The 15575-nt window shown below is 43.4% G+C and overlaps 1 protein-coding gene across 2 annotated transcripts in view; it reads left to right on the top strand.

The window, feature by feature from the left end:
* The window catches only part of OLFM2 (olfactomedin 2), a 309661-nt gene that overhangs the window by 183680 nt on the left and 110406 nt on the right, over positions 1-15575 (top strand). For both annotated transcript variants that reach the window (XM_066593533.1, XM_066593532.1), the window contains exon 2: positions 11902-12051. In XM_066593533.1, the coding sequence (XP_066449630.1) occupies positions 11902-12051 (150 nt within the window). The remainder of the gene's footprint in view (positions 1-11901; positions 12052-15575) is intronic.

The raw sequence follows: 15575 nt of genomic DNA, 5'->3' as shown, positions 1-15575 counted from the left end.
GAGACTGCTTGCACTCCACCTGCCTTATAGAGACCGCCTGCACCACAGCCTGCATTATAGAGACAGCCTGCACCACCACCTGCCTTATAGAGACCATCTGCATCACCACCTGCCTTATAGAGACCATCTGCACCACCACCTGTCTTATAGAGACCGTCCACACTGCCACCTGCCTTATAAAGACCGCTTGGTCTTGTTACTGTTCCAAGTACTTAGTAAGGTTTGAGGAAGACCATGACGATGGGGGTCTATGAATATGCTTCACCGCCGAGGTGCCTTGTGTACCGCTGCAGCACTAGTGACCAGGATGCCTACACTAAGCCTGACCCCTCAGTCAGACGGGTGTGTGAAGCCCCTGTAGAGAGGATAACATCATTTAATGGCACAAGGTGTACATATACGTCCTGGGTGTGCTGGGCACCGCTCCATACAAGGAGGGTGTTGGCTGTCTACGACAGCTGTCACCCGCCTGCAGCAGCCGTGATATCCGTATCACAAAATGCTGATGTGAATTCTGGCAGTGGCAACTAAATACCCCAATTATTGTTCGGGAGCTCCAAATGCCCCTCCCCTCCAAATGCCCCTGCCCTGCAATGCAATTGTGGGGTGCCATTTGGTTGTCATAGCAACTGGGGGCCTTCTGAAAGCCTCAAAGGCTGCCATGAATAAATGTCTTAATAGACTGCCTGTCAAAATGTGGTATAATGTAATACTGTGATATTATATAATACTTTATGAGCGATTTAACAGTTGCAAGTTCAAGTCCCCTATGTGGACTAAATAAACATTTAAAACTAAGTTAGAAAAACGTTTTTTTAATTATTGGGAAAAAATAAAGAAAGCAAAAGTTTAACCCTCCCCCCCCCCTATCAATAATAAAAATAAAAGCATATTTGGTATCGCCACGTCCACAAAAGTCTGATCTATCAGTCACACATTATTTATGCTACATGGTGAACGTTGTCAGAAAAAAAATAACGCCACAATTGCACATTTTTGATCACCCCCCCCCCATCTCCAAGAAAATATGTAAGAAAAACAGATAAAAAAGGCGCATAAACTCTAATATGGAACTTTTTAAAACTACAGGACAGCCTGCTAAGAATGAGCCCTAACAAAAGTATGTCGGTGGCAGGGGCGTAACTATAGGGGGTGCAGGGGATGCGGTTGCACCCGGGCCCAGGAGCCTTAGGGGGCCCATAAGGCCTCTCTTCTCCATATAGGGAACCCAGTACTATGAGTGAAGCATTATAGTTGGGGGCCCGGTTACAGGTTTTGTACCGGGGCCCAGAAGCCTCAAGTTACGCCTCTGGTCGTTGGGAATATAAAGTGTTATGGCTGTCAGAAGGTGGCGGCAGAAAATAATTGTATTTTTTTTTTTCCAAATATATTTTAATTTAAAGCAGTACAGCAAAGGAAACAAATATGTAAGTTTGATATCGTAGTAATCGTACTGACCCACAGAATAAAACTATCATGTCACAATGTGTACGCTGAAAAAAAAAAAAAAATGGCAGAATTACAGTTTTTTTTCCATTTCACTCCACTTAAAAATGTTTAAAACTTTTTCAGTACATTATAAGGGCTTATTTACACGAGTGTATATCGGCCGGCATTTTCATGGCTGGCTGATATACGCTTCCATCTGAGCAGTCCCGCCTTCCCTCCCCCTTACTGGCTCTCTGTCTCTTTCCTCCACTTCAGCGTTCACAATGGAAGGGGATGGAGCTAAACTCCGCCCCGTCCCACCCATTCCCAATGCAAACAACTCGGAGTGGAGGAGAGAAACAGAACCGGTGAGGGGGATGGAAGGGGGGACTGCTCAGATGGAAACATATATCGGCCGGCCGTGAAAACGCCATTCGATATACGCTTGTGTAAATAAGCCCTAAGGTGCATTAAATAATACCATTGAAAAATACAATCACCTCGCAAAAACACGCCCTCATGTTGCTACAGAAAATAAAGAAGTTACGACTTTTCGAAAGTGAGGAGGAAAAGTCCAAAAAAAAGACAGTGTCCTTAAGAGGTTAAAGGGTTTTTCCGGCATTTTACCCTTTGCAATCCAATTTTGAATTCAGGGTTTCCTAGGGGGCTTCCTCTTTCTGCCATTTTACAATGCCGCCATCTGCTGGCTAGAGCCAGTACTGCGGTATGGGACATGCTGGAGATGCCCCCGACAACAGAGTGGGCAGTAATATACAGTAAGAATACCCTGCTGGACGTCTTCCGACGTCGAAGCTGTACAGCCTTCAATCAGAATGTCTTCAGACGTCAGACAGTGGATTGGAAAGCGCTGAGCAGCGAGTGTTTTCAGGTAACGAGAAGCCCGCAATCCAGCGATGGTGATTAAGCTGACTGGAAATGCCAATAAGTAACACTTCGCCTAAGATGCTTATGACATTAGTAGCACACAGCAGTAAGAATACAGTGAACTCTCAGTGCAGTTCCCAGAGATAAGGACCGCTGCGTTCTGCACACAGCAAGAAATAACAATAACTCCCTCCGCAAGCTGCAGATTTGTAAAGCCTGCAAAGTCTACAACAGTAATGTCTAGTATTCCCTGGGTGGATCACAGAGAATGTCACAATTGCAGTTCTTCTGCTACGTGTTCACACTTTGCAATTGTTAACGTCCTTACGAATGGTGTTTATCTTGCTATACTCTCAGCATGCCTGCTTAGTCTCTAAAAAGTCACTCCTAGTGGTCACTCTGGTTTGGTTTTTAATGAGGCTGACCTCACTTACGATCTGAAGTAGACATCCCCTAAAATGTCCTTCCTGTTTCCGTTCCGGTTGTGTAGCACCTTGTGCAAAAACTGTTTCTGGATCTCTCAGTAAGGTCCCTTCAATTCTGAGGTTCACTGACCTCCAGCAATACCTCAGTTCTCTCTGTTGTAGTTCCTATTTCCTTGTTTAACTCACTCTGTGATGCCTTTGGATGATTGCACCCAGATCTCAGAGTCCCAGCACTTCCTCCTCCACTGGCTGCAGTACCGATCACTGCTTAGATACATTGATAGAAATGTTCGAGACTATAGGACCTCTATGCAGGGGACAGGGACCAAATTCCTATAGCTCCCTATTTACCCCTCCCAGTCAAGGGTCCAATGGGAGGGGAGAGGGTGGGGCTTAGTAGTCATAGCTGCAAGTGCCTATGAGCCGGGAGAGGGGGAGAGTAAGCACTGACAGTGAGCTGGAGAATCAGCTGATTGGCGGGGATCTCGAGTGGGAGACCCCTGCTGATTAACTATTGATAACCTATTCTGAGGAGAGGTCATCAATAGTAGATGCCCAGTATACCCCTTAATCCGGGTATACAGGCAGGTAGGAACTATTAGGGCTTGATCCAGGGAACAGTCTGATTGCCATTAGGGAGTCGGGAAGGAATTTTTTCCCCAAAAGGGCTAATTGGCTTCTGCTCTTGGGGTTTTTCGCCTTCCTCTGGATCAACAAAACAGGAGGCTAGACAGGCTGGACTAGATGGACATTGTCTTCATTCAGCCTTACGAACTATGTTACTATGTTACCACTCATTTCCACTGCCATAGAGCACACAACTTCCTGCACACGAGACATTCCCTGTAATCGTATAGGATGATCTCACTGAACTCTTCGCACTCTTTTATCTACACCCTTTTCCATTCCCTCTCTCTCGGTTGCCTTTTTTTTTCCGTTTTGTATTCATGCAACCAGCGACTCTGGGGAAAACAATTAAATTAACAAGTCAATAAGTGTCTGCTCTCAAGTCTGCAGGAACCCACATTTTTGTCTTTGGCTCGTCTAATGGACATTTGCAGAAAGGGAACGTTTGATCTCCAATGTAATAACATCCTACCATGTCCAATTTTCCGATACATGCCGCTTTAAAAATTGCGCTGTTCTTCGGGGACTTGAATATTGATATTTATTTCCATAAAGTGCCCTCTTTTTACTGTTAACAAGAAACTTTAAAGGCGTAGTACAGCGAATAATGCGTCAGCTGGTAACAATGCCTCGCTTCAGTGATGCCGGGAGCTGATGTGAGTGATGTGGGCCAGACGGTGTGAAGTAGACCTTGGCATAAATATGGCACTAATGGTGCATTAGGAGTCGTTTATGAACCAGAAACCATGTGAAAATTCACGAAGCAGAACTACGCAAAGCTATTTGTCTCCATGGTTATTTATTGCAAACAAACTACAGTTGCAAGAAAAGTAAGTGAACCCTTTGGAATTACCGAGATTTCTGCATATATTTTCTGACTGATAAAAAGTGGTGTGACTATCTAAGTCACAGTTATAGAAACATACAATGTAACTAACAACACACAGTACCATTCATGTCATTTACTAAGCACACTGAGTAACATCCACAGTGCAGGAAGTAAGTGAACCCTTGAATTTAATAACCTGTAGTTCCCCCTTCAGCTGCAATCACCTCCACCAAATGTTTCCTGTAGCTGCAAGCAGGAATTATTTAACGTTGAAGAGGAATTTTGGACTATTCCTCCGTGCAAGTATGTTGCAGTTCATCAATATTTCTGGGATGCCTTGTGTGTACAGTTCTCTTCAGGTCATACTACAATGTCTTGATAGGGTTATGGTCAGCACTCTGACTTAGTTATTCCTAAACACAAATCTTCTTTTTCAGTCATTATTTACTCGATTTACTTGTATGCTTTTTGGTCATCAAACATCTCTCCAGCTTGAGGTTACTTGCAGTGTCCCATTATGGTGTCCAAATAAGGGAGATGGAATAAATCCTCCACAGTCCCACCTATTGAAAGGTAGCATTCCTTCAAGTCAAAGTCAGACTTTCTATATAAGCTTTGTTACAATGACTGGGAATTAAAAGCGATGATTATGGTGTCCTTCCATGAACATCCTTCATTTCAGTATTTCTCTAATAGTGGACACATTAACAGAGGTCTTTGCAGTTTGTAGAGTCTTCTGTAGGGTTTTCTTTTCTGTTCAGCTTGGCTTCTTTCGCAACTCTTTCAGGACTGTCTGTTGTGCTCTTGGAGAGATCCTAAAAGGACACCCAATCCTAGAGAGAGTAGAATAGTTCTAGGTTTTCTTCATTAGTAGATTTTTCTAACAGTGGATCGATGTACACCCAGGTGTTTAGCATTATTTTTGTAGCCCTCCCCAGCTTCATACATGTCTAAAACACATATTCTGAGGTCTTCTCTAAGTTATTTGGATCGAGGCATGCTTCGGACTAACCAATTTTTCTTAAGAAGAGCAGATTTGTCAGTAACCAGGCTTTGTGTGCCTTCATTTAATGAGCAAAGCATCAGTAAAATTCTCACTTCCAGTTTCTTCTTCCTAATTGAAACAGATTTTTCCAGTTAGCTCTTGAGAAATCATTAACGCAGAGCTTCACTTACTATTTTCCTCGCACTCTGGATCCTTACTCAGGGTTCGTTCAAACAGGGAAATTTGCGCAGCTAACTTACATGCGACTATTAGAGCCAATGGTTTCCTATGGAAACGTTCCAGCGAAGTAATTTTAGCTGTGCCAAAACATGCACCTAAAGAAATAGGACACGAGCGACTGAAATTTCAGCAAATGAAATTCCCTGCTGTGTGCAAAAATAGGACCTGACCTATCTTTGGTGGGTGATGTGCAGGAGAATACTATGGGAGGGGATAACAAGAGAGGGGAGCTGGATAGCAATCGGAATAAGAGAGGAAGGGAGATAAGGGGGGAGGGAGTGCTGCTGCGCCACTAAACCCAGAAGCTTATTTTAAATGTCCTGCTGTAAGCTCCTGTTAGCCCCCGTGGGGATGAGGGGACTCCCTGGCGGTTCCCTTCATTGCCCCGGGGCTTCCCCTCTTCTCAGCAGTGACTAACAAGAGTTTAATAGTGGGACAATTTAAACTTGATGTTCAGCGGTCTCCGAACTCTGAACTCCGAACTTTGAACAGCAGCATTCTTCCATCGCTTATAGGAATTATTTATCAGTGGAGAATCAGGAATTCCCTGTAGCAAGGTAAACAAGGTATTCCTCGTAGTGGGGAGAGAGAGAGCGAGGCTAGGGCTTCCTGGAAAGCAGCGGGAGAGAGGGTGGGGCTAAAGGGAAACATCCTCTAGCCTTACCCTTCAAGCCCTTACCCCTTCTTTCTCTCTCTTTACTATGTAGGAATCCCTCGGGGATCCCCTTTATCCCTGCTCTCTCTCTCCCCGCTATGGTGAGATCCCGAAGCCCTGAGGAGGTTCATCTCTTTCTCCTCCCGAAGCAGCAGTGATTTTTTTTTAAGCAACACGCTGCTCCCGATCATGCAAATCCATTATTTCCGCGCTGATTATGCTTGGGACTTCTGCACGGAAATAATGCCGGTTTACGCGGTTTTTAGCACAGTTAGCTTCGATTTTTTTTTGTGCGGCTTTGCATGCCCGTGTGAGCTTTGCTCATTAAATGACACGAACAGCACAACTGGCGGTGTGTTATTACTTAGATTATGTTTGTCTATAACTGTGACAACAATCAAACTACATTCTATAAGTAATCAGTGCGGAAAACCTGCTAATTCCAAAAAGTCCATTTAATTGTTTTTACCATTGCATGTGTATTCTGATTCTTTAATTACGTGTTACTCACTTTTAACTGCTTCCTGTACTCTGTAATTTTGGTGACTCGTAACTTTGCATAAGAGCTGTATACACAAAACGGTAGGATAATTTTAATCAAGAACATTCCCAAAGTCATTTCATTTTTTATTGGAGATGAATTTTAGTGATATTTAAAAAATTTGGTACAAGAACAAAAACCTCTAGATATTTTGCGGCAGCCCTCTTCAAAGGATTTTGTTTCCACTCTTCACTAAATCATAGGAACGTCGCACTATTAATTGTCCTTTCCTTTATCAGGCATTCAGATCGTACCTTTTAGATTCATTATATATTAGGGGGATAGTTCTCACAAATCGCCCTCAAATAAAATGTCGCTGATGGATGAAATTCATAGTTGGGTAAACCAAATGTTTAGTGTTTTCGACTATTTTGGACAATTTACAATTTTTATTTTATGGAGCAGAAATAAAGCAGATAAACGATGACACTGCAGATAAATTACATACAAAAGACTTAGAAGATGAAGGTGACTGCGCCTAGAGGAGCGTGCAAGCTAAAATAGGAACAAAGCTTAAAGGTGTTGTGCCGAGTTATAAAGTCATCCCTTCATGATCAGTGGGGGTCCAACCGCTGGGATCCCCACTAATCCAAGTTATAATGTTATTCCCTATCCTCAGGATAGCGGATACCTTTATGATGAATAGGGATACTACCACTGGAACCCATGAGAACTGGGGTCTAGTTGGTCCCCAAGTGAAGGAAATGAAGGCTGCATGGGTGTGCTGCTGCTGCATTCACTATAGGCTAGTTTCACATGGGCAAGGGCGATATCGGGCCGTGATTCATGAGCTCATATCGTACTTTCCACCATGTGAAAGCCCTGTGGATGTGAGGCATTTTCATGTGAAAACAGACTCGCATCACTATGGGGAAACCCTTCATCCCCGTGAGGAATCCCTTCATCCCAGAGTGGATCAATGGATTCCCCCAGCCACAGCTCAATGGATTCCCCCAGCCACTGCTCAAAAGATTGCCTCAGCCGCTGCTCAAGGGATTCCTCCAGCCGCTGCTCAAGGGATACCCCTCGTCGCTGCTCAAAGGAATCCTCCGTCGTGGCTGTTACATCCGACGGCAAAGGATCGCTGAGTTCTCCCTTTGCTTTCAATGGGCCAGTGCTGATGTCACCGGCCCCAATGAAGGCAATGGGCGATATCGCAAAAAGATAGAACATGCTGTGATTTTTTAACATAACTAATAGTGCAATAAAAAGTCCAGTCAGCGGCTCAAGCAACTCATTGGTTTCATAATTCTGCATTTTCACTCACTTTGATATTGAGCGAAAATCGTGCGATTTTCTCGCCCGTGTAAACCGGCCTAAGTAACCACTCCAGAGGGCAGAGGAATCAATGGCTCCAATATCTGGAGAACGTGGAAAAAAACATCCTACGGGTGAAGGCATTGTTTTGCAGTTTCAAACACATTAAAATAGGATTCTTGAGATGGGAATATGCCTTTAAGACTAGCCGACTATCCAGCCCACTGTGATGATGCGAGGGGCACAGAAAGGATCCATACCACATTATTCAATGCATAAATTGGGCTGCAAGTGGAGGTTCAGACACCACAAGTCCGGATATGGATGACCACCTCTCTGGACGAGTACTTCAAAGCGGTTGTCCCCCTTTCACAAATGATTAAAATACAAAGATCTAATAATAATCTGGCAGTGAGTGTTTAATTCCCCTGCAGTGCCCCCACAGGCAAAATGAAGTATTACATTTTTTTTCTTTAAGTGTGTTGGTATGTCAGGTCCTCTAGACCGAGAGATCTGACTGTATATTGATATTTCCTAACAGAGGTTGTTGAGCCAGACAACTTCCTTACAAACAGTTTAGGAAACTCTTATATCCCACAATAGATGAAGAGGTCACCGCTGGCAGATATATGGCCTGCAGGCAAGGATTAGTATGCAGTCATAGTCTTGTCATTTATTGTGAGACAGGCCGTTAATCGATAGCGGTGTCAAAAGTAATCAGTCGAGCTACATCACAGGAGAAGCCGATCTGACTCGGGGCTGCATTGACTGTATGGGATCAAAATCTATTTGGCCCTCAGCCTACCTTTGCCGAGAATAGGCAGTGCTGCAAGAGTTGAGACATCTCAGTTACTGTCATTGAATTGGGGGTTCGAGGGGAGAGGCCATGGCCCATAAGCAATACTGAGAATAGTATTAATGTGAGCATAGTAGAATATGGATCTTGACTGAGATGCTGAGCATGTGCTTCAATGTAAAAGTTTAGTTGCCAAACAACGAGAGGAACATCCGGCTCCCGTTCAATGCAAAGATGTCCTCACATTTCCAGGGTCACTGTGAAACCATTCTGTATCAGATGTGAGGAAGAAGTCAGCAAAAACAGTTGAGCCTCTTTGCAAATACATTACTTATGATGGATTGATCCTGTATTATGGCCTGATGTACACTCCAGAGCTGCATTCATAATTCTGCCTCTCAACATGACAAATAGTCAATAAGCATCTTGATAGACATATCTCTAATAAGTAAGCGGAGCTCCCATAGTGCAGTGAGGCAGCTATTTTTTTCTACATCAGATACTTTACTCTGCCTGGTATAACAGAGGCGTAATTAGAAGCTTAGCCCCGATGCAAAATTTGTAACAAGGCTCCCTACCTACCATGTGCTGTTTATAACACCAGTGTCTTCTTATGTGATGGAGGCGTCTTTGGGGCCCCCAATGCTCCAGGGCCCGGTAGCAACTGCTACCCCTACACCCCCTATAGATACACCCCTTAAGGATACACTACTAAGAATGCAGCTCAATAGAGCAAGCACTGTGCAGACATTTAGACAACATGAAATGATGAGAGTTCAGCTCTGAAGCCACCTAGAATTTTTACTGCAGCTCTGCAGTATAATACAGGATGCATCGCAGGATCAATACAAGGTATGTGATGCAATATATGTGCGCAGTAACTCCACCAGCAGAATAGTGAGTGCACCTCTGGAGTATAATACACGATGTAACTCAGGATCTGTACAGGATAAGTAATGTATGTACACAGTGACTCCACCAGCAGAATAGTGAGTGCAGCTCTGGAGTATAATACAGGATGTAACTCAGGATCTGTACAGGATAAGTAAGGTATGTACACAGTGACTCCACCAGCAGTATAGTGAGCGCAGCTCTGAAGTATAATACAGGATGTAACTCAGGAGTAGTACAGGATAAGTAATGTATGTATTCAGTGACTCCACCAGCAGAATAGTGAGTGCAGCTCTGGAGTATAATACAGGATGTAACTCAGGATCAGTACAGGATAAGTAATGTATGTACACAGTGACTCCACCAGCAGAATAGTGAGTGTAGCTCTGGGGTATAATACAGGATGTAACTCAGGATCAGTACAGGATAAGTAATGTATGTATACAGTGACTCCACTAGCAGAATAGTGAGTGCAGCTCTGGGGTATAATACAGGATGTAACTCGGGATCAGTACAGGATAAGTAATGTATGTACACAGTGACTCCACCAGCAGAATAGTGAGTGCAGCTCTGGTGTATAATACAGGATGTAACTCAGGATCAGTACAGGATAAGGAATGTATGTATACAGTGACTCCACCAGCAGAATAGTGAGTGCAGCTCTGGGGTATAATACAGGATGTAACTCAGGATCAGTACAGGATAAGTAATGTATGTACACAGTGACTCCACCAGCAGAATAGTGAGTGCAGCTCTGGTGTATAATACAGGATGTAACTCAGGATCAGTACAGGATAAGTAATGTATGTACACAGTGACTCCACCAGCAGAATAGTGAGTGCAGCTCTGGGGTATAATACAGATGGATATACACTTTATAGTTACATATTTGTTGACTATATATCCTCACTGCAACCCAATAATCTGCTGCAGCTCAAATAATTAATAGGGTTGTCTAAGATTAGAAAAACATTGCGACTTTGATCCAGAAACAGCAGCACTCTTCTCTTGTGGCTCATTGTACTATTGTAGATCATGCCATTCACCTGGCCGGGGCTGAGCTGCAATAACAAAAACAGTCCATGGGCAAGAGTGGTGCTGTTTCCATTTCACATGCATACAACTCCAACTTGCATGTAAGGGTTCTTTCACATGATCGTATTTCAGCCACGCTTTCACAGCCGGCCGATATGCGCTGCCCATCTGATACATTGGTTTACAATGCATCACTGCAGTTGGGCATATTCCCGCAGCGTAAAAGCGCCCAGCGAGCCAAGTCTGCTAAACTCCCACCCCCTTCCTTCCTTTTCTCCGCCCCTTGCCGACTGTTTGGAATGCGAGGGGGGGCAAGACGGGAGCCAATTGCTAAGCTCCCGCCTCTTACCCTTGCCGAGAGATGGTGGAAAGGGGAAGGCAGATTAGTGGAGCTAAACTTTCTCCCCCAGCCCGATGGTATGCTGCGTTCGGCGTATACTTGCCGCACCCCGGCCATCTGAATGGGCACACGAACGGGAGATTTGTGCGCCCGTTCATGTGATTTTCAGTCATGCTGTAGCCATGACACGGCTTATCAAAAATCGTCTACGTTAGTGTGAATGAGCCCTACGGCTGAGAAGCCTCATGGAGAGGAGAAGAGCCGCTAGAGATTAGTAAATTCTCTCTTGATCTACTACAATGTAATTCTTGACCCCAGTGAATCAATTGCATTTAAAGGGGTATTCTGGGCATCCTTTTCGTATTTTCTACCTCTTCCCCTGTCCATAGCCTGCAACATTCTGTGAGCAGTGCATGATGGGAGTACAAGGGTGGAAGTACTGTGCTGTATTGTCTCCTTCAGCCGACTTTCTCTGGCCCTCTCAGTGAGAGTGAGGTTGGTGCCAGTAAGTTGTAGGACCTGTGAGCTGGGGGCGGAGCTGCAGTGCTGGCCAGTAAACAATCTCCATGCAGGAAGTGTTTTGCTGTGTTTACTGTGGAAGTGATGCCTGTAAACACAGCGGCAGATCAGCGGCTGCACGGGATGAAGAAGAGGGTCCGGAGCGGCAGGTAACAGGTGCAGGTTGTTGCTACTTAGCTGTACTTTCTAGATTTCAGCATCTTGAGAATTTCCATTTTGTGTATGGAAAACCCCTTTAAGTAGTCACAACATCTGCTAATTACAATATTTGCATATTATCCAGTCCTCTAATTGGTACCTGGGGAAAATAGCAGTGTGAGCTATCGCTATGATTAGATGATCTGTAAAATAAAGGGTCTTGGATGCTGTTGGAGATCTTCATATGGAGTCTGCCATTAGGGAACCAAGCTCCAATGTCATAAGTCATTGTATTCTCTTCTCATTCCAGACCCTCTTTCCCAGTCCTGAGGATGGATGGCAAATTTATACATCAGCGCAAGCCCCTGACGGCAAATGCATCTGCACAGTGGTGGCTCCGGCACAGACCACCTGCTCCAGAGACCCTCGGAGTCGACAGCTGAGACAGTTGATGGAAAAGGTAATAGGATATGGAATGGGTACAAGCAGAATTATACTTTAACCCCTAACATTCACATTAAAAGTGGAAAAACTCTTCCAAAAGTGTCAATTTTTTATTGCAGATTTTGAATTCACTTCTTATGTAAATATACTTAATGCACAATTTTAATCCCCTTAGTTACATCATTTTAGCTTTGAAGGGGTGGTCTGAGTTGTAAAAACTTTGGACAATCCCTTCCGCAAGCATTAAAATAACTAATGATGATATGCTCACCTCTCCCAACTCCTGCTGTGTCCCACAATGGTGCTCGGTCCCCCACTCCAGCTTCTTTTGGCAGCTGCTATCCAGCCTGCTTTTTTGGACGTCACAGGGGCTGCAGCCAAGAACAGAGCTCAGCAATTGATCTGTGGTGCTCGCTCATCTCTAACGATTACATGAGCACCAAATTTATAGGGGTTTTATTATGTTTTACTACTTTTGCACTATGTGAACACTTTTATTTCCAGAAAAAAAAATGTTGTCTTACCACATTCTCAGTCTATGGCTTATTTATGTTTTGGTCGACAGCACAGTATGAGGCTTGTTTTTTTTTAGGGTGACTTGTAGTTTTTATTTATACCATTTACCAGTATTTAGAGACTTTTTGATTAGTTTTTCTTTGTGTTTTGGGGAAGCAAAGTGAAGAGAGAGGCTATTTTGGCATTTTCTTACTTTTTCTTTTTAATTACATTTACCGTGTTATATAGATAATATAATATTTTATGTTATGTTACGGATATAGCAAGACCAATTATGTGTAGTTTTTTTTGTTCTTTTATTTATTTTAATATTTAACATGTTGTGTCAGGGAAAAAAACTTTTTTATTTTTTCTTTATAACCACTTAGATGCTGCTTTCTTCAATGACTGCTGTTTCTGCGGTATTAAATGGCATAAAGGAGTGTTTAGATGAGCTAGTCCTCATTTTCTTGGAAAAAAAGCCCCCATATGTGACATTTAGAGAGCAAACTCTGATTGATGAGAAGGATGGGAGGTGATAACATAAAGACAAGTCTGTGTCATCCCTTCCCTAGGACAGGGGAGCAGACAGGAGGATCACAGGTCATTCTCTGCTGCCTGCTCCTCTCCCACTTTACCTTCTCTGCTCTGCACACAGATTGGAGTGACTGCTATAAATTCAGTATTCCTGCTCTGACTTCAAACGGCTGTACTTCCTGTTCTATCAGGGCACAAGCTTTTAGTTTCATTTTACAGCCAAGACTCTTAACCAATAAAAATGGGGCTACAGTTGTTTGAAGTAGAGCAAGCTCTGGTAGTCCAAAACTGTAATGCTCTATTCCTTTTGAAAGAACATAGCTCAGTATAATTATTAGGGGGCTAAAATCTCATACCATACTTATTGAAAAAATGACCAAATATGGGATTAACAAGGCAGCTGTTAGGTGGATTCACAACTGGCCGAGTGATCGTACTCAAAGAGTGGTCATAAATGGCTGCACATCCAAGTGGAAGGATGTTTCAAGTGGGGACCACAAGGCTCTGTCCTGGGCCCAGTGTTGCTCAACATTTTTATAAATGTTCTGGAGGAGGGAATTGATGGGAAACTGATCAAATTTGCCGACAACACAAAGCTAGGAGGGATAGCTAACACTAGGGAAGAGAGAGAGAGTATTCAAAAAGATCTAGAAAAGCTTGAACAGTGGACAGCGACTAACAGAATGGTATTTAACAAGGAGAAATGCAAAGTCCTACATCTGGGCAAGAAAAATGAAAAAAGCACATAAAGAATGGGAGGAATTGAGCTAAACAGCACATGTGAAAAAGACTTGGGTATATTAATAGATCATAGACTGAACATGAGTCAACAATGTGATGCAGCAGCCAAAAAGGCAAACACAATTCCGGGATGTACTAAGAGAAGCATAAAGTCTAGATCACCTGAGGTCATTATCCCCCTCTACTCTTCCTTAGTCAGACCTCATCTGGAATACTGTGTCTAGTTCTCGGCACCCCACTTTAAAAAAGACATAGACAAACTGGAGCAAGTTCAGAGAAGAGTTACCAAGATGGTGAGCGGTCTGCAAATCATGTCCTATGAGGAACGGTTAAAGGATCTGGGAATGTTTAGCTTGCAAAAAAGACGGCTGAGAGGAGACTTAATAGCTGTCTACAAATATCTGAAGGGCTGTCACAGTGCAGAGGGATCAGCCCTATTCTCATTTGTACAAGGAAAGACTGGAAGCAATGGGATGAAACTGAAAGGGAGGAGACACAGATTAGATATTAGACAGTGAGGGGGATCAATGAGTGGAACAGGTTACCACAGGAGGTGGGGAATCTCCTTCAATGGAAGTATTCAAACGAAGGCTGGACAAATATCTGTCTGGGATGATTTAGTGATCCTGCACTGAGCAGGGGGTTGGACCAGATGACCCTGGAGGTCCCTTCCAACTCTACTAGGCTATGATTCTATGATTCTTCATCTTCCTCCCTCATCTTCTTATTCTTCATTCATCTTCCTCCTGATGGCCCTTAGACAGTGTTATACATCAGTTTTAGGGGTTGTTGGTTAATTTTGTTCAAGCTAATTAGGACTGAACCAAACTTTTTGCCGAGTTTCAGCAAACCGACCAAACCAAACTTTTAAAAAGTGTACTCAATGCTATTCTTGACAAATGAGCTGTTCAGCCTAAATTGGAACAAGCAATAGGTGGCTTAATGTAAAGCGTTTCCCCCAAAATACAGATGCACAATATAGATGGCCGCATATGAACTCTCCAATAACAACCTCACCTCTCACAGCCTCTTGACAGTGAGCAGACTTGAAAGAGCTCACATCTAACTGCTCCATCAACACTGCATGCCATGAAATATTGCGGAAGCAAGTAATTTAGTTATACAGCCTTAGAAACATTCTAGAAAATGTTCTTGAGTTATGCCGTGAAACTTTTTCCTTTGCCTATTTGCTGCACATCTTGACATGGTCAATTGATCATTTGGACACAACCTATAAGTCAGAGGCAGCGGACCTTGGGGTTTAACTGAATGTTTGGCACTAGATAAAAATTGCTTGAATACAATATGTTAACCTGGCCCAAGAGTATCATGGTCATAGGTGGTTAGTAAGTGCCCATTACATATATTGCTCGGGAAATATTGACTGCTCATAGTCTACCTCTAAGTCTAGCAAAGCTACACTGAATGACCACCTAATTAGAGACACTTATCTAGTAGCGTGTTAGACCCCCTTCTGTAAAATTGCAGCAGTTCATCATGATATAGATTCTACTTGGTTTTGAAATCGTTCTGCAGAAATAATGGCCCATGCGGACAGGAAGCTTATTTGAGTTTCCACAGATTAGATGGAGATGCTGACATGTTCTCAATAACTGACAGTTAGGGGTCATTGATTCGTGCTTCTTGTGCCAAATTCTGACCCTCCCATCAGCACAATACAACAGAAATCTGGATTCATCTGACAAGGTGATGTTTTTTGACTAGTCAGTGATCCAATTTACTGCTCTTTTGCCCCCTGGAGGTGCT

This window comes from Eleutherodactylus coqui, chromosome 2 (genome assembly GCF_035609145.1).
Source record: "Eleutherodactylus coqui strain aEleCoq1 chromosome 2, aEleCoq1.hap1, whole genome shotgun sequence".
NCBI lineage: Eukaryota > Metazoa > Chordata > Amphibia > Anura > Eleutherodactylidae > Eleutherodactylus > Eleutherodactylus coqui.
The sequence above is the reverse complement of the archived record's forward strand: the minus strand, read 5'-3'. Positions and strand labels throughout refer to the sequence as shown.